This window comes from Myotis daubentonii, chromosome 20 (assembly GCF_963259705.1).
Source record: "Myotis daubentonii chromosome 20, mMyoDau2.1, whole genome shotgun sequence".
In the NCBI taxonomy this organism is placed as follows: domain Eukaryota; kingdom Metazoa; phylum Chordata; class Mammalia; order Chiroptera; family Vespertilionidae; genus Myotis; species Myotis daubentonii.
The window spans coordinates 4824353-4847144 of record NC_081859.1 but is presented as its reverse complement, the minus strand read 5'-3'; the positions used below and the strand labels follow the sequence as shown (position 1 = coordinate 4847144).

General features: G+C 55.7%; 1 protein-coding gene across 1 annotated transcript in view; it reads left to right on the top strand.

Annotated features, from left to right (window-relative positions):
- Positions 1 to 19989, top strand: part of NID1 (nidogen 1) — a 40694-nt gene extending 20705 nt beyond the window's left edge. The window contains exons 10-20 of the mRNA XM_059677541.1: positions 751 to 876; positions 4867 to 5016; positions 6552 to 6674; positions 10778 to 11002; positions 12767 to 12939; positions 13376 to 13502; positions 15235 to 15406; positions 15913 to 16070; positions 17184 to 17307; positions 18392 to 18504; positions 19073 to 19989. Coding sequence (XP_059533524.1) covers positions 751 to 876; positions 4867 to 5016; positions 6552 to 6674; positions 10778 to 11002; positions 12767 to 12939; positions 13376 to 13502; positions 15235 to 15406; positions 15913 to 16070; positions 17184 to 17307; positions 18392 to 18504; positions 19073 to 19194 — 1613 coding nt within the window. The 3' untranslated portion in view covers positions 19195 to 19989. The remainder of the gene's footprint in view (positions 1 to 750; positions 877 to 4866; positions 5017 to 6551; positions 6675 to 10777; positions 11003 to 12766; positions 12940 to 13375; positions 13503 to 15234; positions 15407 to 15912; positions 16071 to 17183; positions 17308 to 18391; positions 18505 to 19072) is intronic.
- Positions 19990 to 22792: the final 2803 nt, after the last annotated feature.

Below are 22792 nucleotides of genomic sequence, written 5' to 3'. Positions count from 1 at the left end.
TGAAACACACAAAGTCCCCGTCCCTGAAGCTTCCCGGGGAGAACGGAGCTTGGAAACGTTCCCGTGGCCATGCTGTTCTGTCGCTTGGATTGAAACTCGCCCTGTGCTAGTTGCTTTGGCAGCAGAGCGGGAGCCTTGGGGCCCAGCCGTCCGCACACGGCGTCCAGACATCTGGGCTGGAGCATCCTGGGAGCTGAGGGCAGGGACAGTGGGAGCCGGATTGGTCTTTTAAAAAAAATATTGATTTCTGAGAGAGGGGGTGAGGGAGAGAGAGAGAGAAACATCAACGATGAGAGAGAATCATGGATCGGCTGCCTTCTGCATGTCCCCTACTGGGGATGAGCCCTTGACCGGAATCAAACCGTGACCTCCTGGTTCATGGGTCAACCACTGAGCAACGCCGGCGGGGCTGCAGTATATGTTCAAAAAACTGAACACTCGCCCTAGCGTCGGCCTGCGGACTGAAAGGTCCCGGGTTCAATTCCGGTCAAGGGCATGTACCTTGGTTGCAGGCACATCCCCAGTAGGGGGTGTGCAGGAGGCAGCTGATCGATGTTTCTCATCGATGTTTCTACTCTCTGTCCCTCTCCCTTCCTCTCCGTAAAAAATCAATAAAAAATATATTTAAAAGAAAACAGAAAACTGAACACCCTTTGGGTTGGGGTTTTGCCTGGGTTTAGTCCCTCCCAACCCCCCCGCGAGCAGCAGTGCTTTCTGCGTCATGTTTCATGTTTCCTGAACTCGCTGCAGACATCGACGAGTGCTCAGAGCAGCCCTCCGTGTGTGGGAGCCACGCCGTCTGCAACAACCACCCGGGGACCTTCCGCTGCGAGTGCGAGCAGGGCTACCGCTTTTCCGAGGAGGGAACGTGCGTGGGTGAGTTCCGTGGTCGGAGGTTTTCAGGATCCTGATGCGTGGGGGGCTCGTTGGTGCCCGTGGGAAGGTGTTGCTCCAGGTGACCATCCCGGCCGAGGGGGGAGCCGCTGGGTTCTGGAGTTGGGTGGGGGCGGCGGACAGTTTACGCAGCTGAATCCGACTCTGTCCCTTTCCTCCAACTTCCTGGGGGGCCACATGTCCGAGGATCCATACTCTTACTGTTCACCCCAGTGACACCATCGCCCGATCTGTTGGAAGCTTGGTATTGCTCTCCGTTCTGACAAAACGATGTTTCATTCTCTTTTTTTTAAAGATTTTTTAAAAATATATTTTTATTGATTTCAGAGAGGAAGCGAGAGAGAGAGAGAGAGAGAGACATCAGTGGTGAGGGAGAATCATTGATCAGCTGCCTCCTGCATGTCCTTGACTGGGGATCGAGCCCGCAACCTGGGCACGTGCCCTTGACCAGAATCAGATCCGCAACCCTTCAGTCTGCAGGCTGATGCTCTATCCACTGAGCCAAACTGGCTAGGGCTCTTTTTTTTTTTTTCTTTTAACCCGTGCAACATTTATTCAACTTATTAATTAATGAAGATACCAGTAGAACATGAAATTGTTTCAAAAAAGACACTTTGACCCGCCCGGCGTGGCTCAGTGGTTGAGCGTCAGTCAACCTATGAACCAGGAGGTCACCGTTCAATTCCTGGTCAGGGCACAGGCCCGGGTTGTAGGCTGGATCCCCAGTGTGGGGCGTGCAGGAGGCAGCCGATCCATGATGCTCTCTCATCATGGACGTTTCTCACTCTCTCTCCCTCTCTCTTCCTCTCTGAAATCAATAAAAATATATAAAAAATAAAATAAAAAACACCAAACCGAAAAGTCACTTGGGGGAACTATTTATAGGCAACTTGAAAAGGGAAAAGCAGTGTCAGACTAAGAAAGCCTGACAGCGTTTAAGAAGGGTTATTGGAACATGTGTTTGTCATTAGTGGCCGTACCAGGCACCCTGAGTGCTTTTTCACAGAAAAGACATAGGAAACACATTCAACCCAAAGTATTTGCCGAAGGACAGACGCATCTGCCAGGTCAGGCAGCGAGACTCCTCGGACTGCGGCCCTCAGGGAAGACCATCGAGACAGAACGTCTGAAAAAAACAAAACCAGGAACCGTGCCCGATGCGGATCATGAGAAGTTAGAGGTTGGGAGACATTTAGAAGTTCGGATCAGGGAGCCTGCAGGGCTGGGAAGCCAGAAAGCAACGCTGGAGGCTGCAGTCAGTCCCACGCCCGTAGCCAAGATCTTCACGAGCCAGCAGGCCTCCAGGCCCTGACAGATGAGCTGGTCAGACGGACTAGATGCAGGACACAACCTAGGAAGAGGGAGAGCTTTGACCTTCAGCTGCACTTGACACCCTTCGTCTACCTGCATTACAATGAGGCCAGTGCCTCCAGAAACCAGAAACGGATTCTTTTTTTAAAAAATATATTTTTATTGACTTCAGAGAGGAAGGGAGAGAGAGAGAGAAACATCCATGATGATAGAGAATCATCGATTGGCTGTCTCCTGCACGCCCCACACTGGGGATGGCGCCCACAACCCGGGCATGTGCCCTGACCGGGAATCGAACCCTGACCTCCTGGTTCATACCTAGGTCTAGGCTCAAGCAACTGAGCCACGCCGGCCGGGCATTCCTCTATCAATTCTTTTCCTTATTCTTTTAAAAGCTATTAAAACAATTAGCCTTGTTTTCTCTTAAATCAATGGCTTTGGGATTCATGTGGAGGGACCACCTTGTAGGCACGTGTCATTACCTGCTTTGGGTTGAACTCTTACTGATTTTGGTCTACAGTTCTATTGGGGCCATTCTGCTTGGGGGTTTCAATTTTACAAGCCACAAGCAGGAACATAACTTCTTGGCCTTATCCAAGTACACGAGTTCACGCAATGAATGAGGCTAATTGTTGCTTTAGGCGGCTGCTGCTGCTGCTGGTGGTGGTGGTGAGCCATCCACAAAGGAACAGATTGAATTTTTCTCCTTTCCCCCAACTGCTGCACTTTGAACTGTTGGCTCCAAGAATTTAAAGTTCAGAGATTCTTGGATAATTCCAGTCTGGAGGGCAGTGTGCTGAATGGGCCGTATGAACTCAGCATTTCTGCCCAATTGAAAACAGACTTCTCTTGTACTGCCTCCCCGACCCACGTCCTTGCCCTTTGCTGTGTACTGAGCCCTATCCTGCTTTCTGTGTGCTCTGTCTTGTTTTTTAAAAAATATATATATTTTTATTGGTTTCAGAGAGGAAGGGAGAGGGAGGTAGAGAGAGAAACATCACTGATGAGAGAGAATCATGGATCGGTTCCCTCCTTACGCCCCCTACTGGGGATGGAGCCTACAACCTAGGCATGTGCCCTGATGGGGAATCGAACCGTGACCTCCTGGTTCACAGGTCACTGCTCAACCCCTGAGCCACGCTCGCCAGACTGTTTGATCCGTCTCGAAGCTGAGATGAGGCTGCCAAGGTCTCAGGGGGAGGTGGAGGCTGAGGGCTGGAGAGAACAGGCAGTTCTCATAGTTTGAGGATGACCCAACACCTGTGCAGGGAAAGAGGCCAGTCCCCTTTGCACAGAGTGGAGAGTTCAGCTCTGCTAAAGTTACATTTTTTTAAAATAGAGAACAACAATTCCTGTGTATTTGGCCTGATTTCCCTCTCTGCTTTTTGAGATGGAGATTCAAAGATTACAGCCTAGCCCTGGCTGGTTTGGCTCAGTGGATAGAGCGTCAGCCTGCAGACTAAAGGGTCCCGGGTTTGATTCCGGTCGAGGGCACGTACTTAGGTTGCAGGCTCCTCCCCGGCCCGGGCCCTGGTCGGGGCACGTGCCGGAGGCTACCCATCGATGTGTTTCTCTCACATCGGTGTTTCTCTCTGTCTTCCCCTCTCTCTCCCACTCTCCCTAAAAATCAATGGGAACATGTCCTCGGGTGAGGATTAACAACAACAGAAAAGATTGCGGTCTAATTGTAATTCATTTTTAATTCCCATTCGGAGCCCAATTTTCTCTCCTTTTGAAATCTTTTCCCTCCATCCCACCTGGCAGCGTCCCGTTAGGTGAACGGCCAGAAATTGCCGTTCTGGGAGGTCAGGAGCCTTGAGGAAGCACAGCTGGGCGCATGGGTGTCCCTCCCTCCGCGGCTGGTAGACACCCAAGGCTGCCTCCTCCAAAAGCCCACCGTCTTTCTCGCACCCCTGCTCCCTTCCCTGGACGCTCATGTCCCCTTCCCTGGTGGGAAATGGGTGACCTTAACCTCAGCCTTCATAGTGACTGTCCACCTGCCCGTGAGCCACAGGGCGAGACACAGGGTGGAGTCTCAGACCCTCAGCTCCAAACACTCCACCCGCAGGGCTGCCCTGGGAAGTGTGGGCCCCTGCGACATCCCACCTCCACATCCCGGCGAAAGGGTCGTGGATGTGGAGAGGGGCCCCGGACGGAGCCCTGGGGTGAAACTCAGGTCGGAAGCCAGGCTGAGTCCGGCCGGCGTGGCTCAGTGGTTGAGCTTCAACCTAGGAACCAGGAGGGCATGGTTCGATTCCCCGTCAGGGCACATGCCCGGGTTGCGGGCTCCATCCCCAGTGTGGGTCGTGCAGGAGGCAGCCGATCCATGATTCTCTCTGATCATTGATGCTTCTCTCTTGCTCCTTCTCTCCCTCCCTCTCTGACATGAATGACAATATATTTGGAAAAGGAAACCCAGGCAGAGTGGGCCAACCCAGGTGTCATCCTGGGAGGCCCGATCGAAGGCCGCGTCCAGGTGGGAGGAGAGAGGAGAGACGGGGTCACCAGCCCAGTGGGGAGAAGGGGGTGAAGCCCTAGAGATGCCTGGAGGTCTGGGGTCCGAGGGGACTAAACCACTGGCGGGGGGGGGGGATCGGGGAAGGGCACGGGGACTCCTCAGGGGCCTCCCTTCCGAACGTTGTGTCCACCTTGCGTTCGAAGCTGCCGTGGACGAGCGGCCCATCAACCACTGCACGACGGGCCTGCACGACTGTGACATCCCCCAGCGGGCCCAGTGCGTCTACACCGGCGGCTCCTCCTACACCTGCTCCTGTTTGCCAGGCTTCTCCGGGGACGGCCGGGCCTGCCAAGGTGCGTGTGCGCGCGTGGTGACTCCCTCTGCATAACCCGGAAAAACGCCCCACGTGGTAGTGATCATGTGCGAATGGCCGGCTTACCTCGAGTTTAGTAAGAGTTACTCTTTCAGCTCCGTTGGTAATGTGGGCCCCATGTTAAATTTTTATGGAGGCATTTGAACTACTGGTTCTGTATTTTATATATTTTTTGTTAAATATATTTTTATTGATTTCAGAGAGGAAGGGAGAGGGAGAGAGGGAGAGAAACATCCATGATGAGAGAGAATCATGGATCGGCTGCCTCCTGCACGCCCCACACTGGGGATGGAGCTCAGACCCGAGGCATGTACCCTGACTGGGAATCGAACCGTGACCTCCTGGTTTTCATAGGTCAATGCTCAACCACTGAGCCACACTGGCCGGCCTATGCATTTTCTTTTGGGGGCTGCTCCCCTTGGGGAAAACACTGTCCTCCCCCTGAGATTTTGTTCTGTCTGACTTGCTCCTTCAGGCAACACTTAGACACCTGCTGTCTGCTAGGAACGGAGCAGGCGGGGGTGAGGGGGGCTTGGATTGTCTGTTTTTTAGGAAAAGAAAAACCACTTTTGAATTTATGGAGCTCAAAGTCCAGCCATTTATTATTTTTTAATTATTATTTTTAAACTATTTTATATATAAATTTTTATTGATTTCGGAGAGGAAGGGAGAGGGAGAGAGAGAGAGAGAAACATCAATGATAAGAACGAATCATTGATCGGCTGCCTCCTGCACGCCCCCTACTGGGGATCAAGCCTGCAACCTGGGCATGTGCCCTTGACCGGAATCAGACCCGGACCCTTCAGTCTGCAGGTCGACGCTCTATCCACGGAGCCAAACCGGCCAGGGCAAGATGACTTCACTTTACACCGCAAAGTATTTCTGCCAAGTCCAAGCTTTTCCCAGATAGATTATAATCTCGGAGCGCCTGTTTCTTCATTACCCACCCGTAGGCATTTTTGAAGCTCTCGTTTATGATGAAAAGAAGCGTTTTATTTTATTTTTTATTATTTTTCTAAATAATTCATTATTGTTGAAAGTATTACCTAGGTCCCCTTTTTTCTCCCCATTGACCCCTTCCAGCCCCTCCCCCCCAAGGCCTTCACCCCCCCCCATTGTCTGCGTCCATGGGTGGATTGATTACCTACCCCCCATCCCCCCCACCCCACCCCCGCCTTCCTTCCCAGATTCTGCACTCTGTTCCAAGCTGAGAAGAAGCAGTTTATAATACAAAAGAACCCTCCCTTTTCCCCATTTCTTAGGAAAAGGGAAACACGTGTAAATGCACAAGATGGAAATTGGGGAGTTGTTGTGTTGGTAATGCTGAGGGAGTTACTGTTCTGATAATGAATGTTGAGCTATTGTGGTGATCATTAGCGTTGAGTGATGGTTTTGCTCATTAACGTTCAGCGGCCCCAGAGCAGACACAGGGCCCCACAGAGCTGAGCAAGGGGCTTAAGTGATTGTGTAAACCATGGATTCCGGAGGAAACTCTGTCCTGGGGCTGTTTTGCAGACGTGGATGAATGCCACCCGAGCCGCTGTCACCCTGATGCCTTCTGCTACAACACCCCGGGCTCCTTCTCGTGCCAGTGCAAGCCTGGGTACCGGGGCGACGGCTTCCGCTGCGTGCCTGGAGGTGAGGACACTGGGAGCCGGTAGGCCGGTGTCCTGCCCCTGAGTCCTGAGTACAGGGCCCTGGGAGGGGAGGTGCCGTGGGAATGTGTGGGCCCCATGCGAGTCCTGAGGGTCATTGAGGCAGATCAGAGCGTGGCCGCCGTGAACAGGCGTGCAGGCTGCGTAGTGCTCAACACGGGGGCACCGAAGGTGGGCAGGGCTCCTGGCAGCCTGGAGTCTGGTCGTCCTGGTAACCAGAGCAAGCAGAGCAGGGCAGGGGAGAGTGGGCCTATAGCAGTCAGGGTTCGCAGAGACACAGAAACAGTGGTGTGTGTGTGTGTGTGTGTGTGTGTGTGTGTGTGTGTGTGTGTGCAGATACGTACATTCACAGTAAAGAGCTGCAGTGTACGAAACCGGCTCACACCATCGGATGAAGGTTTACCGTTTGACGTATAACACTACACGTCGCTGGTCTGCGTTGTTTCCCGTGAGGACCGGGGTCAGCAAACTACTCCTCACAGGACGAATCCCACCCCCCTCCTGCTTTTGTAAACAGACTTTCATTGGGACACAGCTGTGCTCGTCAGGTTATGTACGGGCTGTGGCGCCCTCACCCACGTGTGTGTCAAAGGAGAGGTCAGTTTGCGGCAGAATCTGTAAACGCCTGCCTGCAAAGCCTAAAGTATTTACCACCTGGTCGGAGGTTTGCCGACCCCTGGCCTAGAGGAACCCCGGGCAGGGCACCCTTTTGTGCCTGAAGCGATGGGTGAAAGTTCGAGTGTTACCCATAAACTTACACAGAGGGAGGAGTGGAGACGTTCCAGCAGCTGTTAAAAATGACTAACAGGAAAAACGAGAGAGAGAGAGAGAGAGAGAGAGAGAGAGAGAGAGAGAAGAGAAGAGAGAGAAGAAAGAGAAAGAAAGAAAGAAAGAAAGAAAGAAAGAAAGAAAGAAAGAAAGAAAGAAAGAAAGAAGAAAGAGGAAGGAAGGAAGGAAGGAAGGAAGGAAGGAAGGAAGGAAGGAAGGAAGGAAGGAAGGAAGGAAGAGGGAGGGAGGGAGGGAGGGAGGAAGGATAGAGAGCATCAGACTGTGGACTGAAAGGTCCCGAGTTCGATTCCAGTCAAGGGCACATATCGGTTGCAGCTTCGATCCCCGGCCCAGGTTAGGGCACATGCGGGAGGCAACCAATCAATGTGTCTCTCTCATATCCCCCCCCCCTCTCCCTTCCACTCTCTCTAAAAAAAAAAATCAATGGAAAAATATCCTTGGGTGAGGCTTAACAACAAAATATTTTTAAAAACCATCAAAAAACAAAACAATGTATTATTGCACCTTGAAGAATGGGAAGGACGGGGGGGAGAGGGGGGGTTGAGACTCACATTCATTACTTCCTGAGGCTTCCTGCTCGTCTCCAGTTCAAAAGGAAGTCGGTGCTTTATTTTTTTGTTTTGTTGTTTGAAGTCTGACTCCTTGTCCCCGTAGTTAAGGCTCTGTTGACTAAACACACAAGCCAGACCTGCAGGCTGGCAGGGACAGATAAAGCCGGGACCGGCTGCTTGCGGGGCTGTTTACATAGCTAATCCTGACCTTTTCCGAAAGTCAACCTCGGGCCATGACCCCGGGAGAGAGCGTGCACTGGAAATTGAGCGTTGTGTGTCCCCGAAAACAACCTGAATGGCTGTCAACAGGAGGAATGGACAGATGCGTTCGGGTACCATTCAGATGATGAAATAAGACACAGCGGTTAACATGAGTGAACTGGAATGAATGGGGAAATCCCAAAACTATGTTGAGCAAAAGGGTATATGCTGCGAGGTCCCGTTTGTATAAATATATAGAAATAAGCCCGTGTATGGGTTGCTGTCCCCGTTTTCTTTGAATGGGATGGAATGAAGCAAACAAGAAAATGTCAGGGTAGATAGAGAGCGTGGAGCAGGAGTAAGTACTGTGTTATGAAACGGTGCTTGTACATATGCTTGTGTAAGTGCATGGAAGCGTGAGTGCAGGACACGTCACAGCGGACGTGAGTGCAGGACCAAACGTATACCCTTGTGCAGACACGTCACGGTGCACGTGCGTGTGGGACCGAATGTCCCATCTGTGCACAGACATGTCACAGTGCATATGCGTGCAGGACCGAACGTCCCATCCGTGTGCAGACACATCAGGGTGCACGTGTGTGCAGGACCGAACGTCCCATCTGTGCACAGACACATCAGGGTGCACGTGCGTGCAGGACCGAACGTCCCATCTGTGCACAGACACATCAGGGTGCACGTGCGTGCAGGACCGAATGTCCCATCTGTGCACAGACATGTCACAGTGCATATGCGTGCAGGACCGAACGTCCCATCCGTGTGCAGACACATCAGGGTGCACGTGTGTGCAGGACCGAATGTCCCATCTGTGCACAGACATGTCACAGTGCATATGCGTGCAGGACCGAACGTCCCATCCGTGTGCAGACACATCAGGGTGCACGTGCGTGCAGGACTGAATGTCCCATCTGTGCACAGACACATCAGGGTGCACGTGCGTGCAGGACTAGACGTCTCATCTGTGCACAGACACATCACGGTGCATGTGTGTGCATGACTAAAAGTTCCATCCGTGCGTAAACATGTCATGGTGGATGTGCGTGCGGGACCGAACGTCCCATCTGTGCACAGACTTGTCACAGTGCATATGCATGCAAGACTGAAAGTTCCATCCGTGTGCGGACACACCACAGTGTACATGCGTGCAGGACCGAATGTCCCATCTGTGCGCAGACACGTCACGGTGCATGTAGGCACGTCACGGTTAAGTAAGTGCAGTCTTGAACGTGCACCTGTGCAGACAGGTGTGGGTGGACTCGGCAGGCCGGTCTCCCTCCGTGCAGAACCCGCTCCGCCCTGCCGGGCCCTGGGCCTGAGTGTCCCGGGCCCTGACTGTCAACCTCGCCCGCAAACTCGGGCATGCCCTGTGGGGTGTGAGCAGCCCGGTTCAGAGGTCATGCTTCGTGCCAGGCCTGAGGGCGTCACTACAGGGAGACACGCACGTGGGTGAGGGGCCCTGCGTCTTTGGTCCCCAGAGCCCAGACTCAATGTGCGTGGCTGGCAAGAAGCTTGAATAATAATAATAAAAAAAGACATGTAAGCGGTTCTGAGCATTGCCGTTAGCAGCCCAACTCACCCTGACTTTGTGTCCCCTTCCAGGGGCCTCCCCTTCGGCCTGGCTTCAACAGCCTGGGCCTTTTGAATAGCAGGGTCCCAGCGAAGTGCTAGATACTATTTATGTACGAATGAGCTTTTTCTTTTTTTAACAATAATACCCTTTCAGAAATTTCTAACTACTTTGTAACGACATGACTTAAGCTGGTGATAAAAGCCGCTAGGAAAAGTCTGCCTTCCCCCTCCCCCCCAAAAAAGGCATTTAAGAAAAACTTTAAACAAATAAATGTAAACCAAATGTCAGTGCCGTTCGTCAGCTCATGCAGGGGCACACAGACTGCGGTCCAGTTCACGATAGAATGTTACTCAGCCCCTGAGAGGAAGGAAGTGCTGATAACAGGGCTACTTCTTTTTTTATTTTTAATACTAGAGGCCTGGTGCACGAAATGCGTTCACAGGTAGGGTCCCTAGGCCTGGCTGGCGATCAGGGCCTTCTGGCTGCTGGCCGGGGCCTTCCTTCTTTCCGCGCCGCCCCCTGGTGGTCAGTGCACGTCATAGCAAGCAGTCGAACTCCCAAGGAGACAATTTGCATATTAGCCTTTTATTATATAGGATATTTTTTTATTGATTACGGAGAGGAAGGAAGTGCTGATAACAGGGCTACGTCTTTTTTTATTTTATATATATATATATATGTATTTAATTGGTTACAGAGAGGAAGAGAGAGAGAGAAACATCAGTGATGAGAAAGAATCATGAATCGAACCGTGACCTCCTGGTTCATAGGTCCACCCTCAACCAATGAGCCATGCCGGCTGGGCAGGCTGATTTAAATTTTTAAAAATTAGTAAAACACAACCCAGTGGTGACCAGGCAGCTCTGCGGTTCTGAGTTGGGTGTGGGGATCGCGCGGCACAGCGGGATCCCCGATGACGCCACCGCTGACGTGTCCCCTCGCTTGTCTCCCTGACAGAAGCAGAGAAGACGCGCTGCCAGCTCCAGCGAGAACACATCCTCGGGGCGGCGGGGGTGGCGGGCCAGCGCCCTCTGCCCCCGGGGATGTTTGTCCCCGAGTGCGACGAGCACGGGCAGTACGTGCCCACCCAGTGCCATGGCAGCACCGGCTACTGCTGGTGCGTGGACCGCGACGGCCGTGAGCTGGAGGGCACCAGGACCAGGCCCGGGATGAGGCCCCCCTGTAAGTTGGGGGCGGCACGTGCTGGGGCTTGGGCGTCATAAAGGCCTGAGGACCAGGGTCCCCAGCGCCTGTGAGCGTTGTTGGGGGGCCCTGCCGAACACACGGCGGGTGCTTTCTGCTGCCCCGAATCCCGAAAGCTCCCCTGGCTTGAACCCCATTCCCTCCTTCCTCTCCTCCCCTCTGCTCCCCTCTTCTCTGTCTCCCTTGGCATGCCCGCTGCTCTCTCTCTCCCCCCTTCTCCTCTTGGCAAATGGCGAGTGGCCTGCTGCAGCCCTGCTGTGGCTGGTAACAGAGAGGGTGCGTGTCCTGCAGGTGAGCTCCCTGCAGTGGGCGGCCTGGCATTGCAGGGAGGGCAGGGACCCCGGGGCCCTGCTGACTCAGGTGGCATGAAGGCCTCCACCCCGGGACAGTGCCTCCTTCCCGCTGTGCCCTGGGCTCTTCAGATCCTAGGTCCCCTAGGGTGCAAAGAGCGTCAGAGGTTCCTGCAGTGGGTTCTGCGACAGCCATGGCCGAGGGGCCCGGGTTTCCCGACACCCATTCCAGGCCCCTTAGCCTGCGGCACAGGCTGTCTGGGGTGAGCCAGGGAGCCGAGGCCCACGGCCAGGCCAGCAGTGAGGAGGCAAGGCTGAGCCCCAAACAGTCAGCCCCCCGGTCGTCCTGAGCTCCGGGGAGCCACGAGGGCCACGTTGCTGCTGTGGGCCTGGGCACGTAGGCAAGGCCCCTGGGACCGTCTCTGCATCACAGAGCTCAGCAGCCTGGGGGCAGGGCCCACAGGGCGGCCGTGTGCCGCTGTTTGGGTCACCGTGTGGCCACATCCGAAGCCGGCGTGCACGGCGAGGTGACTTCTGTCACTAGTAAGGGGGGAGGGGGGCGAGGCCTTCTGTCACTAGACCTGCAGTGTTACGCTCGGCCCTGCATGTCTTCATCACCAGCGCCCTTTGAGGTCTTTCTGTTCCCGCGCTTTCCGATCAAAAACGGTCATTGTGTGCCTGTGGTCTGTGGTGCCACGAAGGTGACCTGGCATGTGGGTGTGTGTGTAGGTGTGTGTGTAGGTGTGTGTGTAGGTGTGCGTGCATGGGCATGTGCATGGGCGTGTGCAGGTGTGTGTAGGTGTGCGTGCATGGGCATGTGCATGGGTGTTTGCAGACGTGTGTGCACAGGTGTGTATGCAGGTGTGTATGGGCGTATGCGGGTGTGTGTGCAGGTAGGCATGCATGGGCATGTGCAGGTGTATGTGCATGGGCATGTGCAGGTGTGCATGGGTGTGTGCAAGTGTGTGTGCAGGTATGCGTGCATGGGTGTGTATGCAGGTGTGTATGGGCGTGTGCGGGTGTGTGTGCAGGTATGCGTGCATGGGCATGTGCAGGTGTTTGTGCACAGGCGTGTGCAGGTGTGTGTGCATACATGGGCGTGTGCAGGTGTGTGTACAGGTGTGTGTGCAGGTGTGTGCGCGCATGCATGGCCGTGTGCAGGTGTGTGTGCATGGGCGTGTACAGGTGTGTGTGCACAGGTGTGTGCGCGCAGGTGTGTGCAGGTGTGTGCGCACAGGTGTGTGTGCAGGTATGTGTGCATGGGCGTGTGCAGGTATGTGCGCAGGTGTGTGCGTGTGTGTGTGCATGTGTGTGTGCAGGTATGTGTGCATGGGCATGTGCAGGTGTATGTGCAGAGGCATGTACAGGTGTGTGCAGGTGTGTTTGCATGGGCGTGTGCAGGTGTGCATCCCTGCCGCACTCAGCCTCGCTCATGGACCTCTCCTGCCCCCAGGTCTGAGCACAGTGGCTCCCCCGATTCACCCCGGACCCTCGGTTCCTCCCGCCGTCATCCCTCTGCCCCCCGGGACCCACTTGCTCTTTGCCCAGACGGGGAAAATAGAACGCCTCCCGCTGGAGGGCAGCACCATGAAGAAGACGGAGGCCAAGGCGCTGCTGCACGCCCCGGTGAGTGCTGGCTCCTCGCACCCAGGACACGGGGTGACCTGGAGGACCCAGCGGGCGTGGTCAGCCCACCTCTCGGAGAAGCCTGGCCCGGCCGCGCTCTGGCATGCCCTGGCTCCATGTCCAGTTTGTTGCGTCGACTCGTCAGTGTGTGCGTCTGCATCGGCGTCTGCCTTCCCACCAGGGACACAAAACCGTGCGGCTAGTGTGTGCAGGGGTCCGGTCCACAGTGGGTTCCCCACACGGTGCTGGGCGCTCACGGTGTTTGCTAACGCGTGTGAGTGATGGAGGCGTTCGCCTTGGCCTCCTGAAACATGCCCCCGGGGTCGCCGCCCTCCCTGGGTGGCCGCCAGCACCCCCTCCAGTGACAGGGTCCCCCCGTCACGGGTCACGCAGATGCTGGTGCGTGGACCCCTCTCACCCTGGTCTGCGCTTCCAGGACAAAGTCATCATCGGCCTGGCCTTCGACTGCGTGGACAAGATGGTCTACTGGACTGACATCAGCGAGCCTTCCATCGGGAGAGCCAGCCTGTATGGCGGGGAGCCGGCCACCATCATTCGACAAGGTGGGCGTGCTTCCTTCTGGGTGTGGCTTTGGGCAACAGTTCAACGAAATTCCTTACCTTACAGGTGCTGATGCCAACCAAGGACCGTATGCGCAGTCAAGACTATTTTACATGGTTGTGTTTTACCAACATTGAACACCATAGCCCGGCCGGCGTGGCTCAGTGGTTGAGCACCGACCTGTGAACCAGGAAGTCACAGTTCGATTCCCGGTCAGGGCTCATGCCCGGGTTGTAGGCTCGATCCCCAGTGGAGGGCGTGCAGGAGGCAGCCGATCAGTGATTCTCTCTCATCATTGATGTTCTCTCTCTCTCTCTCTCTCTCTCTCTCTCTCTCTCTCTCTCTCTCTCTCTCCCTCCCTCCCTCCCTCCCTCCCTCTCCCTTCCTCTCTGAAATCATATATATATATATTTTTTAAATGATGATTACAACAAAAGTGCAACAACTCTAAAAGTCCTCCTGTACTGGGGAGGGCAGCCGACTCCCAGAGACTTTCAGTCCAGGGACGTGGTCCAGCTGGTGATGCCCGCTGTATAAACCCGCTCTCTTCCTCTGCAAAACGCTCAAATCAAAAACAGGCCTTTAAAAGCCACACTCGTTAGGAATTCTCTTCACTTGGGGCCGCATGTCGCTTTCCCAGTTTCCCGTTGAACGTTTCCCTCGTAATTGCTGTTCTGGGGGTGCCTCTGCCTGTGGGACAGCCCCCGGGGCATTGTCCCTTCTCTGGCTGCCTCGGCAGAGACGCTGCCACGGGAATCCAGCTGAGGCTGAGACGAATGTGCTACTTAAACAACACGTGCTCGTTTGCCTGGCTTGGTTCAAGGAACAGACGTTTGCAAGCGTCCTCCCGCATCCCGTCTCTCTCTCTCTCTCTCAAACATGTGGCTGCTGTTCTCTGTGATGTGACTTCAAAACCCAGTGGGAGAGGGCAGGTCACCGCTGCTATTTCCTGTTGCCCCTGGGACTGGGGACCCGCCAAGAACGCAGCGAGCCGCCCCGGCAGAAGCCCACTGTGCGAACAGAACTAAACTAGAATGTGATCTTCGAAGAAGGGACTGGGTCTCTATTTCAATAGAGAAAGGGATTCGCTGAAGTCTGCATCAGGGTCCTGGGTGGCCTCTCTTCTTCCTTTTTAAAACCTATTTTTATTGATTTCAGAGAGGAAGGGAGAGGGAGAGAGAGAGATAGAAACATCCATGATGAGAGAGGATCATTGATGGGCTGCCTCCTGCACACCCCGCACTGGGGATGGAGCCGGCAACCCGGGCCTGTGCCCCGACCGGGAATCGAACCCTGACCTCCTGGTTCATAGGTCAATGCTTAGCCACTGAGCCACGCCAGCCAGGCCCGTCTTCCTTTAGACCTACGTCTGGGCCCACCGCCTGGAAAACCTTTGCCTGACAGACTCCTGTTGGTCCTTCAGGAGCCAGCGTCGCGCATGTCACCTCCCTGGGGAATCCCGGCCCGGTCTCCCCGGCCGAGTCCCCCCTCAAGCCCCCCAAAAACCCGGGGACTCGAGCCGAGTTGGCGGTGGGCTCCCTGTTGGTGGGGCCAAAGCTTCGGACCTGGACAGCCACCAAGGGAACGCGTGGCATTTATGAATTGTTGCACGTCTCATTCCCGTTTGTCGTCTCCACGCGCAAGGATTGGCCGCGTGTGAAACAGCACCACGGGGTCCGGAACCCCGATGCTCACCAGCTTCCCCAATCAGACGTGCTCTGCCTTTGCCCCCAGGTCTCGGGAGCCCCGAAGGCATCGCCGTGGACCATCTCGGCCGCAACCTCTTCTGGACGGACTCTCGCCTGGACCGCATAGAGGTGGCCAAGCTGGACGGCACCCAGCGCCGGGTGCTGTTCGACACGGACCTGGTGAATCCCAGAGGCATCGCGACGGACCCCGTGAGAGGGTAGCGTGTGTCCGTCTGCGTGTGCGTCCGCTGTCCGTGCGTCCGTCCTTCGGGGTGCTCTCCGTGGGGGGGCTCGAAGGCCAGCCCCGCCTCCTGCAGTGCACGCCTCCAGCGGGTGGCGATGGGTGTCCGCAGGGAAACGCCGGCCCCTGTGACAGTTGTGGACCTGGTAGCACGTCCCACTTCCCAATTTTTTTTCTTTAACATATATTTCAGAGGCAGGGAGAGGGAGAGAGAGAAACATCCATGATGAGAGAGAATCTTGGATCGGCTGCCTCCTGCACGCCCCACCCTGGGGATCGAGCCCGCAACCTGGGCCTGTGCCCTGACCGGGAATTAAACCCTGACCTCCTGGTTCATAGTTCGACGCTCAACCGCTGAGCCACGCCGGCCAGGCGCACCTGCACTGTCTTCATCGGTGGCTCTTTCTACGTAGTTTTCATGAATCGTCCTCTTGTGCCTCTTCCTCACGTCCCTTCCTCGTCCCGCTCCGTGTCCTCCCTCAGGAACCTCTACTGGACGGACTGGAACCGGGACAGCCCCAAGATCGAGACCGCCTACATGGACGGCACCCACCGCAGGGTCCTGGTGCAGGACGACCTGGGCCTGCCCAACGGGCTGACCTTCGACGCCTACTCGTCCCAGCTCTGCTGGGTGGACGCCGGTGAGGCCTGGGGTGGGGGCGGTGTGCCCACCGTGAGCCGGCCTGTCTGGGCAGCAAGAGGATGTCACGGGAAGAGGGCATGAGAGAACGTTTTCTTTTCCTGCACAAAAATAGCTGCATTTTCTTGCTCGGAAAGCCATGGTTTCTCGGGGCGTGACGCTGTCTGGGGAGGGGTTTCCATCACTGAAGTCTGGGGTCAGCAAACTCCAGCCTGTGGCGTCCAGCCTGCCCCCTGCCCGGGGGTCACCCGGGGCCTGGAAACGTGACGTTTTAAATGGTTACGTAAACGCCCACTTCATGTCCTTCATGTTGCCTTGTGGCCCATAGAACCTAACATACAATCTGGTCCTTTAACAGATCTGGTATCTGTTCATCAATTCACGGCGTACAAGCCTGTAGCTCCCACTTCGCCATGGGCCAGGGCAGGACGTGGAGCTACAGGAGATAAAGCCATGCCCTCCTGCCTGGGCCCTGCCCGGGCAGACCTGGGTATCCCTCGGGCGCGGGCTGTGGGCAGCAACATCCGTCACCGTCCGTCTCTGTTGAGAACGTGTCCGGTGCCACGGGGTGCTGGGGCTACGTCTTGCACTTGGGGCGCACGAGGGGTGAGGTGCCCACGGTTATGGGAACACACCTTAGTCGCCATGTGGGCACCGGCCCGAGACCTGCCCAGCGGCTGCCCAGTGGGGCCCTGTCGTCCATAGGTCTGAGGGGGACGTGAGCAAGAATGGGAGGTGGCCCGTTCCTCCTGCGCCCCTGCTCCGGGCACAGGCTCAGCTCATACTGCCCAGCAGAGCCCGGCGTGGGTGCCCCACAAGAGGGATGCTGACCGACAAGGGCGAGAGGGGCTGACGGGCTGCTCGGGTTTGAGGAAGAGCACCCCCGTGCATTCTCTGGGACCCACCAGGGGAGGGCTCGGCTCTCCCGGGCCAGGTCCGGCTCTTCAGAGCTAGGCTCTGCTCTTGGGGGTTAGCTTGGCTCTTTGGGGTTAGCTCAGCTTTTGGGGGCTACGCTCGGCTCTTGAGAGCCGGGGGCCCCCTCTCCTTGCTCAGTGACACAAAGGGACTCTTTCCTGTGCGGGGGACAATGAAGGACTTGTTCTCGCTCCCACAGGCACTAGCCGGGCCGAGTGCCTAAGGCCGGAGCAGCCCGTCCGTCGCAGGGTCCTCGAGGGCCTCCAGTACCCTTTCTCGGTGACGAGCTTTGGGAAGAATCTGTATTACACGGACTGGAAGACGTGAGTCAGCGGTCTGCCTGGCCACCCTCACCCTTGGGGCGGCCCAGCCCTGCCCTTCTGCCCCCTGGCCTGACCTCCCGCCTCCGAGATGCCCCATCTAGCCAGCCGGCCTCTCGGGGGCCAGGAGATGGCGAGGCTCCTGGGAGAGCAGGTGCCATAGATGCCATATGTGCAGCAGGGCGGGCGGCGGCCTCCAGGCTGAGCCCTGAGCACCCCTGCTCCTCCCCGGAGCTGGCCCAGGGTCCCTCAGCTGGTGGGCTCTGTGCCCACTCCGTGCCCCACTTCCTCATTGTTCTCAAGCTGCATGTGCCACAGGCCCTCAGCCACCCCTCTCGGCAAAGAGGGGATTAAACCTAGCAAGTGGTGTGGCTGGGCCATGAGCATAGAAAGCGAGTTCCCAGCTTAGAGCGTGGTGCCGGAGGGGAACCCCAGCCGGTCCTGTCCTTTATTTTTCATATATTTTTATTGATTTCAGAGAGGAAGGGAGACAGCGAAAGAGATAGAAACATCAGTGATGAGAGAAAATCATGGATCGGCTGCCTCCTGCACGCCCCCTCCTGGGGATCGAGCCATGACCCCGGCATATGCCCTTGACCGGAACCGAACCCAGGACCCTTCAGTCTGCAGGCCAACGCTCTATCCACTGAGCCACACCGGCTAGGGCTCTGTCCCTTTTTTTAAGAAGACAGGGAAGCCCAGCCAGTGTGGCTCAGTGGTTGAGTATTGACCTATGAACCAGGAAGTCACGATTCCATTCTGGTCAGGGCACATGCCTGAGTGTGGGGCATACAGGAGGCAGCGGATCAATGATTCTCCCTCATCATTGATATTTCTCCCTCTCTCCCTCCCTCCCTTCATCCCCCTCTGAAATCAATAAAAGCATATATTTATATCTAAGAAAAAAAAGGGGAATGCAGGCTTGACCACCCCCGCAGAGAAAGGGCTGGCTGGGGGCCAAGGCCAGGGTAGCAGTGGACACTGCACAGCCTCCAGCGTCTCCCCCAAACCACAGAAGAAGGCTGCTCTGTCGAGAAAAGTGGGAGCCGTCAGCTGTGTGTTACCTTCCGCCTCTGGGTTCTTGTAGGAATTCCGTGGCTGCCGTTGATATCGCTGTTGCCAAAGAGACCGACACCTTCCACCCCCACAAGCAGACCCGGCTGTACGGCATCACCACCGCCCTGGCTCAGTGTCCCCAAGGTAACTCAGCTGGGCTCCCCCTGCACGCCCCCTACTGGGGATAGAGCCCGCAACCCAGGCGTGTGCTCTGACTGGGAATGTAACCGTGACCTCCTGGTTCAACCACCGAGCCACACCCACCAGGCTATTATGCTCAGTTTATAAATAAGGAAGCTGAAGCCATTTGCCCAACATCACATGGCTGACTGTGGCAGGACCAGAGGCATTGAGGCAAGCCCGGCCCCGGACTCGGTGCTGCCTCTTCTAGACCCCTCCCCGGACGGACTCTCGTCCCTGCCTCCCTCCTCCCCCCAGTCAGGTGCAACGCCCCCCACATGGGCAAGCTAGGTAGAGGGTACTTTGTGTTTTAAAATTCCAACTCCGTGTTATAATCAGAGCAAGTCTGCTCTCCCTGAGACCCGCATGGCCCTCCGGGGCAGGAGTCAGGCTTTCGGACTCTCTGGCAGAAACAGCCAGGAGCTGAGCTTAGCTGAGTGCCTGGTACAGCCCCCCCACTGCACCCCGGAGCCCCCACAGGCGTGGCCTCCGTGTGCTTAGAGGCTGTCGAGCTGATTTCTGCCTCCTCCAGGTCACAACTACTGCTCAGTGAACAACGGTGGCTGCACCCACCTCTGCTTGGCCACCCCGGGGAGCAGGACCTGCCGTTGCCCTGACAACACCCTGGGAGTTGACTGCATTGAGCGGAAATGAAGACAAGACTACCTTGTTTCTTCACCTGAGTATTTCGCAGCAACACCCTGCTGCAAAGGGTCCAGACCGAAAACTGTCTGACCTGGTGGCCGAGTGGCCGCCAGCCTGAGCCTTAACAACGTTCCCCTCACCGTTCCCCAACACATAAGCCCCGAGCTTCTGGAATGGGGAAGTTCCTACCCCTCCACAAAGACAGGACCCGCCCCCCCAAACCCTTAGACAAATGGATTCAGCCCCGAGGGAGGGTTACATGCCCTGTCCCTGTGCTCTGGAGCTAAGTTGTGTTCCCCAACTTAGCACCCCAGTGGTGAGCAGACCCTCCCAGGCCTGAGCCATCCCCTGTGGCCTTACAAGCTCAGCCGCACGCTGACACACCCACACCACTTTGTCAGCGCCTCGACACCTGCCAAGGCTGCAGCCCGTTGGAACCTAAATCAGGAGAGAGCCTTTCCCTGAATCATTGGAGTTTGTTTTCAGAGGCGAGTTACCCCCCAGCTCTCCCCCAGAATCACAGCGTTTGGGGAACACACAGGTTGTTTAGATGGCCCAACTCATAAATTAGCTTCACTTTCTTTTCATATTTATCATTCATTCTATATCAAGCCCTCTATATTCAAACGTTTGTCGTGATTTTGTATAATTTTTGTGTTTTTTTAAATGGTAAATTCTTGAACTGTGGAAACCATTGAAGGTGCTTATTAACTGTTCCCCCAGTTTATACAACTGTTGGATGATTCCTTGAGTTTACAGCTATATAAATAGGAGTGTAGACAATAAAAACATTTTTGGTAAAAAGTCTTCCTCTGTCTTACTCGAATGAAGAAAGTAATGTCAGGAGGCTGATTCACGATGAAAAGACAACCATGTGATAATTGGCGACCCTGGTGTTACAGGGGGGCAGTTTGTATCCCAGGGGAGTCCACAGAAGACTGACGGGCGTGGGGTTAACTTAAACACGAAAGCAGTCACACACCACCCTGTTGTGTGTGTTTTTGTGTTAATCCTCACCCGAGGATATTTTTTTCCATTGATTTTTAGAGAGAGTGGAAGAGAGAAGGTAAGACAGAGAGAAACATCGATGTGAGAGAAGCACATCGATTGGTTGCCTCCTGCACGAGCCCTGACTAGGGCCCAGGCCGGGGAGGAGCCTACAACCAAGGTACATGCCCTTGACGGGAATCAAACCCAGGACCATTTGGTCCGCAGGCCAATGATCTATCCACTGAGCCAAACCAGCTAGGGCCACACCACCCTTTTGGCCATTGTTTTCATTTTTTTAGAAAATGTCTATTTCCTGATTCTGCAGCAAAGAATTACTCCTACCTCTTTAAACCACAGGTGGTAGATGTGAAGTCACTATGGCATCTGGGCACATTAATAAGAGTGATGTAATAGCCTTATTTTCTTTTTTAATATTTTCATTGATTTCAGAGAGGAAGGGAGAGGGAGAGAGAAACATCAATGATGAGAGAGAATCATGGACTGGCTGCCTCCTCCATACCCCCCACTGGGGATCAAGCCTGCAACCCGGGCATGTGCCCTGACCGGGAATCAAACCGTGACCTCCTGGTTCCTGGGTCCATGCTCAGCTGCTGAGCCACACCCAGCTGGGCCAGCCCTATTTGTTAAATGCCAGCATGGACTTAGCATCTGACGTGACGTCTCTGCAATGAGGCAAACCTGCAGCGAATCATGTTTCCAAGACAGTAAAAAGGTAAGGGCAGCGTGGTTTTTGCAAACTTCTTTTCGAGGCGGCTCAAGCTCACACGTTCGCAGATGTGAAAGGAGGGGTCGACAGGGCCCAGAGCCCTTCCTGGCGAGACTGTCCCTGCCTGGCTGTGGCTCTAGGAAGGGCCTCCTGGTTGCCTGAAGCGCTGGTGGGGCCAGGTGAGCCCCGGTGAGTCAGCCTGGGCTTTCCAGCAGGTGCGACAGGTTGTACTGGAGGTGCAGTTCCAGCAGAGGCCACTAGAGGGCAGGAGAGACCGCTCAACGCCTGCCTGGTAGCGTGAGTGTGGGGCTGGGGTGCGGGAAGGGGCGAGGTTTGGGGGGTGGGGGGTAGGGGGTGGGGGGTAGGGGGTAGGGGATGGGATAGGGGTGGGGCCCAGGATGGAGGCTCCAGGAGGCCCCGATAACTTCCCCCAAAGCAGCAGGGCTCAGCCTTTCTTATCCGACTCAAGAACTTCCTTAATGTTGGTGGGTTGCCTAACCTGTAACCAAAGGGGAAGTCCCGATGTCCATTTCCCAAATGTCTTCAAGCCTCTTCATTTCAATGCGGATTTCCCCCAGAGAGCCCCGCACGTTCCTTCCAAAGTTACCCAATCGGCATTCGGGGCGCCGCATGGCACTGGGGCCACGGCCTTCCTTCCTGGGCGCGCTGCTGTGTGCACCCCAGTCCCTTCCTCTTTGCAGGGGCAGGAGCCGCCAGCAGAGCCTCCTCGCAGCCTCAGAAGGAACCCACCCTGCGGACACCTTGATCTTGGGCTTGTGGCCTCCAGACCTGAGGCCCTAGGGTCCTGTTTCAGCCTCTCGGTCTGTGGGGTCGGTTACAACAGCCCAAGCGAGGAACCACATGAGACGCGTTCCCTAATACACAGGCTCCGTCTCAGTTCTTGCCGATCGGAGGTTTCTTGGGATTAAAGCGTGGGTTTCAGGAGGAAACCAACATTAGCTGCAAGTGTGCGGGACCCCCACGCAGGAGCCTGCACTTCGTGGTGGTCAGGACTCAGAGCCCCCCTGTGAGCTGGGCAGTGTGGGGCGTGCAGAAGGCAGCTGATCAATTCTCTCTCATCATTGCTGTTTCTCTCTCTCGCCCTCTCCCTTCCTCTCTGAAATCAATAAAAATATATTTTTTTAAAAATTTCAGGTTGAGCCAAAACCGGTTTGGCTCAGTGGATAGAGTGTCGGCCTGCAGACTGAAAGGTCCCAGGTTCGATTCCGGTCAAGGGCCTGTAACTGGGTTGTGAGCACATCCCCAGTGGGAGATGTGCAGGAGGCAGCTGATTGATGTTTCTCTCTCATCGATGTTTCTTACTCTCTATCTCTCTCCCTTCCTCTCTGTAAAAAATCAATAAAATATATAAAAAAAAAAATTTCAGGTTGAGAGGGAGATGGAGAAAGACATCCCCCCACCCCCACCCCGCCATATTGCCAATGGCAGAGCCTTGCAGATGGGAATTCCCTGGCTTTCCGGTCACCCCCCTTCCAGGGTCACTGCACACACTGGCACCTGGAGGGAGGGGGGTGCAGGCTGGGTAAGCAGAGGCACACACTGAAGGGACAGGCCTGCCCCTGGCCGCGCCCCAGGTCCTCTGCTAGGCTGGCCTAGAGGGGGAGGGGTGGACACTGTGGGCTGTCCCTGGGGCCTGCAGGTCCCCAGTGGCTCCACCCATGGGCTCTGCAACAGTTCCTGTTTGGGGACCAAGGTACCAAGTGAAAGTGACAAAGAGGAAGCTGTGGCTGTGCCAGGGAGAGGGGTGGGGGCAGGGCCGCCTTCCCGGTGCCCTTTGGGGGTGGGATGCTCCCGGGCTCACCTGCAAAGGCTCAGTGGGACCTGGGCCGCTCCCAGCTGCTGCTGCGGGGGCCCCTGGAGTCCACAGAA